Raw genomic sequence first — 11,975 nt, forward strand, 5'->3', positions numbered from 1 at the left:
ACCCATACAGATACATTTGTTTACTACATAATGAACAATTCAAATAAACACTTGTTTTTCCATTGCTGAGATTTACTTGCATGCCGTTAGCTTGTGACCCGGGTCCTAAAATAGGCTGACTTGGTTTTCACCCCTAGAGAAAGTTTAACCAACTGCTGTTTCTTTTTTTAGTTGTCCTTTTGTCAGGGGTTGTTCACGGTGCTGTGTGCATGTAATGTTTCCCCTTTAGGTTCGGTTCAACTTGCTGCAGTACATTGTACCTGAAGTGAAGGAGCTGTACAATTGGCTGGAGATGGACTTCCACCCACTGAAGCTGAGCGGAAGAGTAACAAAGGTAACATTTGAATTCAGACAAGTTACAATGTCGCAACATTGGGCAATTTGACTTGCAACGGTCCAAAAAACAATATAAAATACATACACATATAATTCCTGAAATTACAATAATTTGTGTCATGGCTGATTTCATTTACCATTTTGTTTTTCTTCATCTGTGGTATTGACTTTCCTCTTAGGTGTTGAACTGGGTGAGAGACCAGTCTGAGAAGGAGGCGGACCTCCAGCAATATGTTCCCCACCTGCAGAGTAACACCATCCTCAGGCTGCTGCAGCAGGTGACTTATTGCTCATTTTGGATTGCTCACTTATACTTGTAATGGTCTGTCAATCTCTTAAACGATAACTGATATCCTTGTAACTCTATGCTGCAGGGATGGGCACTAGGAGGCCCGCAAGCCTATTTAAAAAAAAAAAAAATATATATATATATATATATATATATATATAAAAAAATATATATATATATTTTTTTAAATACCACCCACGGTGGATTTAGTAATACTAAAATAAAAAGTGGATTAAACTACATTTGAACATCTAAATTCTGATAGAAACTATGTTCATGTTTTAATCTACCGAATGTATTTTAAAATAACTGTCCTTTTTACAGCACGCATTGATTATTATTCAAAACAAATTGACTAACAAACGGTCAAAAGAATATCCCGACGTGTCTCTCAAGCCTCAGGATGTTGCCCATCCCTGCTATCATGTGGAATGCATGATTTCATTGATTGTTACAATATGCAAATTGTGGTCCTATTAACTAGTCACTGAACACTGTTTTATTTTAATGGGATATTAGGTGGCTCAGATCTATCAAAGCATTGAGTTCAACCGTCTGGCCTCCCTGGTTCCATTTGTGGATCCCTTCCAATTGGAGCGCTCCATTGTGGATGCTGCCCGACACTGCGATCTGCAGGTAGAGTACTGGATGTGGATTTGTCAATAATATTCTCTGTACAATTTTGCACAAACACCCAAGTTGGTTTTTCACCTAAATACATAGGTTTTTCATACCTATACACTTTGAATTCAGTCAGTATTTCCACAACTAAAATATTAACACACTTCTGTTTGTTACACAGAATGGCACACTTGAAATCTTTTTGAAATGTCTTTTTCTAGGTTCGAATTGACCATACCACTCGGAACCTGAGCTTTGGCTCGGACCTGAATTACTCGACCAAAGAGGACTCTCCTGTGGGGCCGTTCTTGCAGAACATGCCCTCTGCCCAGATCAGGAACCAGCTGACAGCAATGTCGTCTTCCTTGGCCAAAGCAATCCAGGTCATCAAGCCTGCGTCCATGCTGGTGAGTACAGCCTCCCGTCGAGATGGCATTTGTACATGCACTGCTAGCCCTAAAAAAAAAGTAGACCACGTCGCTGTCCTCCCTGATAAAATATCAAAACATGCTTTCTTATTCCATCATCTCATTGTGCATTCCATAAATTATTATAAGCTATTTTAAGGAATTTTGAAAATGTAACATTTTGGGCCAATACTATATGTATTGTTCCGTGCATACACACACACACACACACACCACCACCAATTCACATTGTGCACGAATAGGGGTTTCACGCCGTATCAATCTTTATTGCTCATTCTCGCTCTAACAAACCTATCCCCATCTCTCACTCTTCTACCCTCTTTGTCCACCATTTCCAGAAAGAGCGTGAGGAGCAGAGCCAGCTAGCCATCACCGCCTACCTGAAGAACGGCCGCAAGGAGCACCAGCGCATCCTGGCCCGCCGGCAGACCATCGAGGAGCGCAAGGAGCGCCTGGAGAACCTCAACATCCAGCGGGAGAAAGAGGAGCTGGAGCAGCGCGAGGCGGAGCTGCAGAAGGTGCGCAAGGCAGAGGAGGAGCGCCTTCGCCAGGAGGCCAAGGAGCGCGAGAAGGAGCGCATCATGCAGGAGCACGAGCAGATCAAGAAAAAGACAGTGCGCGAGCGGCTGGAGCAGATAAAGAAGACCGAACTGGGAGCCAAGGCCTTCAAAGACATCGATATAGAGGTAAACTACACACAAGCTCAACTAAGCTGTACACTCTTGACACCTGTCCAACATAATGCTTTGTTAAAAATGAAAAGATCACATTGAGATCAACGTTAAGACAAGTTTTCTTCCCAATGGTTGAAACCCTTATCAGTACCGTAAGTGTTTGCCTGGAATGTACACTGAACAAAAAATTATGTAAACTCAACATGTAAATTGTTGGTTTCATTTGCTGAAATCAAAGATCCCAGAAATGTTCCATAGCCACATAAAGCTTATTTCTCAAATTTTGTGCCCAAATTTATTTAGATCCCTATTGGTGAGAATGTCTCCTTTGCCAAGATAATCAATCCACCTGACACACCTTGTGCTGTGGACAATAAAAGGCCACTAAAGTGTGCAGTTTTGTCACACAACACAATGCCATAGCTGTTTTGAGGGTGCATGCAATTGGCATACTGACTGCAGGAATGTCCACCAGAGCTGTTGTGCCAGAGAATGGTAACTTCTCTACCATAATGTTTTAGAGAATTTGGCAGTTGCCCTCACAACCGCAAACCGCTCACCCACACGAATCCATACATTGGGGCGGCAGCGTAGTCTAGTGGTTAGAGCGTTGGACTAGTAACCGGAAGGTTGCGAGTTCAAACCCCCGAGCTGACACGGTACAAATCTGTCGTTCAGTGGGTACAAACCCACTGTTCCCAGGCCGTCATTGAAAATAAGAATATGTTCTTAACTGACTTGCCTGGTTAAATAAAGGTAAAAAATAAAATGCATGTGGTCTGCGTGTATGGCTTCGTGTGGGCGAGCGGTTTACTGATGTCAACGTTGTGAACAGAGTGCCCCATAGTGGTGATCGGGTTATGGTGTGAGCAGGCACAAGCTACGGACAATGAACACAATTGCATTTTATCAATGGCAATTTGAATGCACAGAGACGCTGTGACGAGATCCGGAGGTCCATTGTCATGACATTCATCCACCGCCATCACCTCATATTTCCGCATGATAATGCACGGCCCATGTCGCAAGGATCTGTACACAATTCCTGGAAGCAGAAAATGTCCCAGTTCTTCCGTGACCTGCATACTCACCAGCCATGTCACCCATTGAGCATGTTTGTGATGTTCTGGATCGACGTGTAGACCGTGTGTTCCAGTTCTCGCCAATATCCAGCAACTTTTCACAGCCATTGTGGGACGTCATTCCACAGGCCACAGTCAACCGCTTGATCAACTCTGAAAGAGATGCATGAGGCAAATGGTGGTCACACCAAATACTGACTGGTTTTCTGAGCCACGCCCTACCTTTTTTATAAAAGGTTTATGTGACCAACAGATGCATAGCTGTATTCCCAGTCATGTGAAATCCGTAGATAAGGGCCTAATGAATTTATTACAATTGACTGATTTCGTTATGAACTCTTAACTCGGTGAAATCTTTGAAATTGTTGCATTTATTTTTGTTGAGTATATATAACATCTGAAATCTAAGTTTATTGATCACCTATACAATTTTGCAGGTGTTATTGCAGGTCAGCAAAATGCTTATTTCTAGCTCAAATTGCAACAATATCTAGCAATACAATTCACACAATCTAAAAGTAAAAAGAACAAGAAATGTAAGAAATGTTAGAACAAGCAATGTCGGAGTCCGGAATATAAATCTATATCTAGAATGAGTTTTGGAAATCAAGTGTGGATCTACAATGGTGAAATGAACTAACTATTTAACCTCTCTTTTCACAGGACCTTGAGGACCTGGACCCTGACTTCATCATGTCCAAACAGGTGGAGCAGCTTGAGAAGGAGAAGAGAGAGCTTCAGGACCGCCTGAAGAACCAGGAGAAAAAGGTGAAGACATTTACATTTCAGCAAATGTATATTCCTTGTTTTTGGTCTTGCCTGTTAAACAGGTGATGCATAAAGACCTCCACTAGGGGGAAAATGACTCGCTCAATGTTTCATGTGTGGACTGGTCCTTGCAGATTGACTACTTTGAGAGGGCCAAACGTCTGGAGGAGATCCCCTTGATCAAGAAGGCCTACGAGGAGCAGCGTGTCAAGGACATGGAGTTATGGGAGCTCCAAGAGGAGGAGAGGGTAAGACGATATATTTATTCAGAGTCTATGCCTTTTGTGTTTAACATTCACAAGGCCATTGTAGATGGCACGCACAAACTGAACGCTCTAGCAATGGCAAACTGTCTGGTCCATGTTTTTCGTGATGAAATTTTTAAAATATTGTTGTTACACAATGGTCAATGATTATGATCCATCTGTTTTGTAGATCAGCAACATGAAGGTGGAGCGTGAGAGGGCCTTAGAGCACAAGCAAAGGATGTCCAGAATGATGGAGGACAAGGAGAACTTTGTGGGCAAAATAACAGATGCTCGAAGCTTCATCTACGAGGTAAATGCCATTTTTAAACCGGGTAGTTTGGCTCCTGGATGCTGATTTGCTGAAAGCTGTTATACCACGGGTATGACAAATAACTGTTTACTGTTCTACTTACATTGGTAACCAGTTTATAATAGTAATAAGGCGCCTCAGGGTTTGTGGTATATGGCCAATAAACCACGGCTAAGAGCTGTATGCAGGCATCGCGCATAAGAACAGCTCTTAGCCGTCGTATATTGGCCATATACCACAAAATGTCATAGAATGTGTATGACACCACCGACTCTAGAAGCCCATTGGCAATGGAATTAAAGGAAAAATCCGCCCAAAAACCACTCATTCCTGTAATTTAAGTGTCCCATAACACTGAACAATATTTCTTGTGGGAAAAAAATGTTTCATTTTGTCGTTATACGGTTGGTAGCAATGTGGAAATCTGATGCAGCTCAGGTCGACTACAAAACCCACCATGCAGTGCTATATATGGGCGGGCTAGCAAACATAGTTACACTTTAATACTAAAGTCAATATTAGCATGTGAAGTAGCTAGTTAGCTGTAATATCGCCTAAACAAACTGCACTATCAATTTAAGTCTACAAGATCACCATGTTTAACCTGTAGATCAATATGCCTTCGAGTGGAGTCTGACAATCACAATAGACTATATGTGGAAACACCCTAACACATTTCTCCTATTTGTCAGTCCATTGCATGACGAATGACAAATAGGAGAGATGTGTTAAGGTGTTTTCACATACAGTCCTCTTTAAAAGAACCAATCTCAGCCCTCTTTTAAACTGAACTCTGTGGTAAAGAGCTGAATATCTCAGTTCTCTTTGTATTCACGCTGCCCTTGCCTTTGAGGACGCAACTCATTTGCCAGTTCACTTCACCTATTTTGTGGTGCCAGTCCTCTTTGCATTCACATTGCTATGTTTAGAAAGGAACCAAGATCTTTTTCCAACATTCACTCAATGCACTGTGTGTTTTTACAAAGTGCAGGACTAGCCATTCCATCAGAATGTGTGAACGGACAGCTAGATATTCCATATACCTACTTACATTTGGGAAGCTAATATATTACAATTATGGCTCACCTTTTAACTAAATGCAATCAGAATATACTATTAACATGTACATATTGGTAACGGAATAAATAGCAGAAGAATAACTGCAGATTAAGTAATGCTGTAATTGAAAATTGTACACCCAATGTAGGCTACTGACCCTTTAAGAGCTAGAATATATTTTGTGCTCTTCTGTGTTTTCTTAACATATTTGATATCTTCTCACATTATTCAAACCTCACAATCAAATAAACAGCTTATGAAGCTCTCTTAACCTATAGAGCACATCGCAAACAAATAATCTGAACTAAACTCCGCACATACAGTATTTTGGCGTTTCGGTGCATCCTTGATAATCGCTAATCAATATCCAAAAACAGCACATTTTTTCTGTGAACCTGCACAACATTTTCTGTCTTTTGTGGCACCAATGTGAGGGCCTATGGCGAGGGAAACGGTGTTGCAATAGTCTGTGGCGCGGGATTAATACCAAGCAAACCTGGGGAGCTTAGTGTTCACATTGCCCTAAAAAAGGGAACCGGACCGCAGAATTCAAGTGAACCAAGCTCTTGAGATGGTTTCTGTTGGGGGCTCTTTTGAGGGGTCTGAGTTCCTTTTGGAGTGTTCACACTGCACACAAAATTAAGCAAACCGCACTGGGTTCACAAAAATTGTCTGAAAGGTGTGAACACCGTTAGACCCCATGTTCAATGACACATTTCTTGAGGTAGGAATATATGGTCATTGGCTCATTCGAGAGAAGACACCCTCCCACGTTATGACATCTGCCTGTATTGAAATCTGACATGTATGTTTTGGCAATCTAAAAGTCCTATTAAGTTTCAGTGTAGCGAGAGCAGCTTTATCTCAATGCTACGTCATAAACCGGCTGCATTTCTGCCTGCTTGAACGGCAATATCGCAGATAAACATGAATTGGCCCAGGGAATCGATAGAACATCACTCAGCAATGCACAAAAACAATGTCACATTCAACTTGGGTGAATATTTACTTTAAAGAGCTTCAGTTGCTGCAAATAAAGCAGGAATAACCCCTAAAAAAAGTGTTAATTGCCAATGGAGTTCTACCATGAGTTATTTTCATTTTTTTTATTTTATTAAGAATACACCTCAATATTTTTGTTCTTGTTACCATCCAAGGAAAAACTGAAACAGTTCCAGGAGCGTCTGGTGGAGGAGAGGAAGAAGCGTCTAGAGGAGAGGAAGATCCACCGCAAGGAGGACCGTCGCAACACCTTCCACCGCCAGAAGGAGGAGGAGGCCCAGCGCATCCACGAGGAGCATCTCAAGAAAGGTACCTCAGCGTCACACCTCAGGCCCAGAAGAGACTTGGTGTATCTAGTATGGATGTCAAATGATCTCAGATCTTGTCAGCTCTGATGTTCCTCTTAAAGATAATAGTAGGTAATAGTTGATGTCAATTGAAGATATATGCAAAAACTTAAGTTGTGTGCACAGATTTTGGGTCCAAGTGTGTTGGTTGGTGTTTGTTAATCTGGGTGTCCCATGTGACGGTTGCCCCATTTTAGTCTTCAGTGTCCTGTTGTCTGACTCTACATGTTTTCCACGTGGTGTTGCAGAGCGCGAGGAGCGAGAGCGCATCGAGCAGGAAGCACGCGAGGCAGAGGAGGCGGAGTACCAGGAGCGCCTGCGCAAACTAGAGGAGCAGGAGAGGAAGCAGCGAGCCCGGCAGCAGGAGATCGAGGAGCGCGAGCGCCGCAGGGAGGAGGAGATGAGGGCCCCTGCCCGGTCTGAGGAGAAACCCAGAGGAGAAGCGAAGGTAGCCTACTACACATTCTTGCCAACATCTCCTCCAGAGCACTTTCTCACAGCTCAGTTTCTGTTGAGTCGAAGATGGCTCACTTTAGAGGGATGTTAAAATAATTATAATATTTCTACATGGGTTTATGTAGCAAGTTTTGTTTGCTCAGTGATGATTCTCCTTCATTGATCACTCAAAAGAGCGACATGAAATTAAATGCACTTCTATTTCACCGGCGAACTGAGAGCGAGAAGCACAGGCAGCCATCTCAACGTAAAAGGTGAAGTTTGTTGACATTTTGGGTGGAAAGTGGGACATGAATGTACTCCATAACAAGATTCAACAACTGAGACATGAACTGAACAAGTTCCACAGACATGTGACTAACAGAAATGGAAAAATGTGTCCCTGAACAAAAGGTGGGTCAAAATAAGTAACAGTCAGTTTCTGGTGTGGCCACCAGCTGCATTAAGTACTGCAGTGCATTTCCCCCTCATGGACTGCACCAGATTTGCTAGTTCTTGCTGTGAGATGTTACCCCACTCTTTCACCAAGGGACCTGCAAGCTCCCAGACATTTCTGGGGGGAATGGCCCTAGCCCTCACCCTCCGATCCAACAGGTCCCAGACGTGCTCAATGAAATTGAGATCCGGGCTCTTCTCTGGCCATGGCAGAACACAGACATTCCTGTCTTACAGGAAATCACGCACAGAATGAGCAGTATGGCTGGTGGCATTGTCATACTGGAGGCTCATGTCAGGGTGAGCCTGCAGGAAGGGTACCACATGAGGGAGGAGGATGTCTTTCCTGTAACGCACAGCGTTGAAATTGCCTACAATGACAACAAGCCCAGTCTGATGATGCTGTGACACACCGCCCCAACCATGACAGACCCTCCACCTCCAAGTCGATCCCGCTCCAGAGTACAGGCCTCTGTGTAACGCCCATTCCTTTGACGATAAACATGAATCCGACCATCACCCCTGGTGAGACACAACTGCGACTCGTCAGTGAAGCACATTTTTCTTGCCAGTCCTGTCTTGTACAGCGACGGTGGGTTTAAACACATAGGCGACGTTGTTGCCGGTGATGTCTGAGGACCTGCCTTACAAAAGGCCGACAAGCCCTCAGTCCAGCCTCTCTCAGCCTATTGCGGACAGTCTGAGCGCTGATGGAAGGGTTGTGCGTTCCTGGTGTAACTTGGGCAGTTGTTGTTGCCATCCTGTACCTGTCCCGCAGGTGTGATGTTCGGATGTACCGATCCTGCAGGTGTTACATGTGGTCTGCCACTGTGAGGACGATCAGCTGTCTGTCCTGTCTCCCTGTAGTTCAGTCTTAGGCGTCTCACAGTACAGACATTGAAATGTATTGCCCTGGTCATATTTGCAGTCCTCATGCCTCCTTGAAGCATACCTAAGGCACATTCACGCAGATGAGCAGGGACCCTGGGCATCTTTCTTTTGGTGTTTTTCGAGAGTCAGTAGAAAGGCCTCTTTAGGGTCCTACGGTTTCATAACTGTGACCTTAATTGCCTACTGTCTAAGTTTCTTAACGACTGTTCCACATGTGCATGATCATTAATTGTTTCTGGTTCATTGAACAAGCATGGGAAACCGTGTTTAAACCCTTTACAATGAAGATCTGTGAAGTTATTTGGATTTTTACCAATCATCTTTGAAAGATGGGGTCCTGAAAAGGGTCTGTTTTCCTTTTTTTGCTGTGTGTGTAATGTAATGGTAATGAAAGTTGTACACTTTTCCTCTCCAGGACTGGGGTGCTGAGAAGGAGGAGGGAGGTGGAGGATGGAGGAGGCGTACTGAGGTTGAATCGGAGAGGCGTCGCCCTGTGCCTGATAAGTGAGTGGGACTTAATTCAGACTGTATTTTTGAAGCATTTAATCTGGTTAAAAATAATTTTTGTTCACTGGTCCAAAAAATCTTTTATTACTCTCTATAGTGACACCGTACCAGATAAGTGAGTGGAATTTCATTCAGATTGCATATCTAAAGCATTTTACCTGGTTTAAAATACTTTGTGTTCACTGGTCAAAGTGACCTGTCCTATAATGATGCTGTTCTTTCTCTCTCTAGGGACTGGAGAGCCGATGGCGGCGAGGACAAAGACAGAGAGCCACCCTCCAGGAGAGGAGGAGACGGCCCTCGCCGTGGTGGAGCCGACGACCGTGGACCCCCACGCAGGGGCTTTGGGGATGACGACCGCCCCCTGCGCAGAGGCATGGACGAGGACCGTCCACCAAGGAGAACCTTTGGGGATGATGACCGGGGTCTTAGGAGGGGGGGGGACGAGGACCGCGCTCCCCGCAGAGGCTTCGATGATGGCCCCAGGCGTGGCTTTGACGAAGACAGAGGTCCTCGCCGTGGCTTTGATGACGGCCCCCGCAGAGGCATGGATGAGTCTAGGGCCCCCAGACGCGGGGCTGATGATGACACCTGGGGCCCCAGGAGAGGAGGAGATGACGAAAGGGGCGGGCCCCGTGACGACAAGCCATGGAAGCCAGCTGGCCGGCCCGGTATGGATGTTTCCTGTTGAATCTGTCCCAAATATGGATAATTGAAATGTGGTTGCATGTTTCTCTTGTGTAGTGTGTTGTGTTGTTGAAAGCCCGCTTCCTTGTACTTGTTCTCCTATAATTGTGTTAATTAATATTTAATAAACTTCTAATAGTAAATGTTTGTTTGGTGGCAACTTTTGCCAGTTCTTCTTACACGTTGTGCTGGATCATGGGCAGTTGCTCTGGTGTCTGCTTCAGGTGGTGGCTGGCGTGAGAGGGAGAAGGCCCGCGAGGAGAGCTGGGGTCCACCCCGCGAAGGTAGCAGCAGCAAGGAGGGCGAAGAGGTCGAGAGAGAGGAAAAACAGGAGAGCGAACGCTTCCCTGAGCGGCGCCCACCCAGGTCAGATGCACAGTATGTGGACTACAAACAGCACCACTGTGATGTGGAGCCTCAAATACTATATGATCATATAGTGAAAGCTTACTAATCTTACAGGTGTTCTTATTTAAAAGAAATATGCCGTAATCGGGGACCTCTGTTTTCAGGGAAGAGGGTGGTGGTGGTGGTGCTTGGAGAAGGCCGGGTGCTGATGATGAGGTGCCCAAGAAAAGCTGGAGAGACTCTGCTCGTCAGGAAGAGCCTGACCGTGAGGATCGCCCTCCTATCCGTCGAGAGCGACCTGAGCGCAGGGATGACCGTGACCGTCCCCCACCCAGCAGAGAGCCTGAAGAAGGTAAGATGAGCCTGCTCAGTCCTTTGCAAACCTACCTTACTAGCCACATGTTTTAAAATTTCGGTATTAAGTTTGGTTTTAAACCATTTAGCCAGCTCTGTATTCATTGCAAGCGTCAACCAGTATCAAGCATCAACTTATTAATGCAGCAATACTCATACATGCCAATATCCTGAAAAATGAGACTTCTGTAACCCCAGTTCTCTGACATTGTTTCCAATCTGGAGGGTGTATTTTTAAACACAGTACTTAGTTAAGATGCCACCCCCTAACGAGACAGATTCTCTGCCCACAGGAGGAGGCTCTTGGCGCCGTGCCGGCGACGAGAAGCGTGATGTGCGTAAAGAGGAACGTCCGGCTCCCCCCAGACCCAGAGAGGGTGAGCGTGAAGCGGACGGAGAGAAGAGCTCCTGGCGCTCGGAGAAAGACAAAGAGAACGCTGGTCGCGCCAAGAAGACCAACGAAGAGACCGACGATGACGGCTGGACCACTGTTGCCCGCCGCTGAGTCCACCCTCTCTCTGAGCATCTGCTTCCAATTGGCCCCACAATGACTGTTGTACACCTCTATTGCTGCCAGCCTCCTAGTAATTTTACCTTGGCATAAGCTTGTCATCTCATCAATGATCTCTATTGCCATTGAATATGTATTTTGCTAAAATTAAGGTTGCTTCTTAACCTAAACTAGTTAATTCCCATTTTGATGTGCATGCTTAGAGTATACAATTAGTCTCACTTAATATCTAGTGTGTGGTTCTATCTTAAAGCATTCAACCATATTTGACACAATGAGTTGCATGTTTATAGATAAATATGGCCTTTATTAATAAAGTACTTTGCTCAACAGTTGATTTTCTTTCTTTGCTCACTCAATTTCTCTGTGAATGCTCAAGGTCTGACTGATTGTGGTAGCATAGCTAGTAGCTACTTTGTAGAACTTCTTACACTTGGTCCTTCTTGAAGGATGCGCAGGATTTGTTATTTTCCTGGTAAGACAAGTTTTAGTAACTTTGGTTTTTACTGGGCTGCATCAAATGTGGCATTAACCCTCAAAGCTAACAACATTTTACATGCACTATAAATACCAAAGTATGGACGCCCCTTCAAATTAGTGGATAGGACTATTTCAGCCTCAC

The 11,975-nt window shown here is 44.5% G+C and overlaps 1 protein-coding gene across 7 annotated transcripts in view; it reads left to right on the forward strand.

Annotated features, from left to right (window-relative positions):
* The window catches only part of LOC118401936 (eukaryotic translation initiation factor 3 subunit A-like), an 18,145-nt gene extending 6,460 nt beyond the window's left edge, over positions 1-11,685 (forward strand). Inside the window, exons 8-23 of one of the 7 annotated variants that reach the window (XM_052478149.1) lie at positions 230-334; positions 516-614; positions 1,145-1,261; positions 1,468-1,653; positions 2,013-2,360; positions 4,094-4,198; positions 4,333-4,446; positions 4,634-4,756; positions 6,973-7,126; positions 7,413-7,612; positions 9,362-9,450; positions 9,551-9,568; positions 9,685-10,124; positions 10,344-10,522; positions 10,660-10,840; positions 11,136-11,685. In XM_052478149.1, coding sequence (XP_052334109.1) covers positions 230-334; positions 516-614; positions 1,145-1,261; positions 1,468-1,653; positions 2,013-2,360; positions 4,094-4,198; positions 4,333-4,446; positions 4,634-4,756; positions 6,973-7,126; positions 7,413-7,612; positions 9,362-9,450; positions 9,551-9,568; positions 9,685-10,124; positions 10,344-10,522; positions 10,660-10,840; positions 11,136-11,347 — 2,670 coding nt within the window. In that variant the 3' untranslated portion in view covers positions 11,348-11,685. Of the gene's footprint in view, positions 1-229; positions 335-515; positions 615-1,144; positions 1,262-1,467; positions 1,654-2,012; positions 2,361-4,093; positions 4,199-4,332; positions 4,447-4,633; positions 4,757-6,972; positions 7,127-7,412; positions 7,613-9,361; positions 9,451-9,550; positions 9,569-9,684; positions 10,125-10,343; positions 10,523-10,652; positions 10,841-11,135 lie in introns of all 7 variants that reach the window. The other 6 variants (XM_035799635.2, XM_035799644.2, XM_035799665.2 and 3 more) reach the window with 6 other exon arrangements.
* Positions 11,686-11,975: the final 290 nt, after the last annotated feature.

Source organism: Oncorhynchus keta, chromosome 2 (assembly GCF_023373465.1).
Source record: "Oncorhynchus keta strain PuntledgeMale-10-30-2019 chromosome 2, Oket_V2, whole genome shotgun sequence".
NCBI lineage: Eukaryota > Metazoa > Chordata > Actinopteri > Salmoniformes > Salmonidae > Oncorhynchus > Oncorhynchus keta.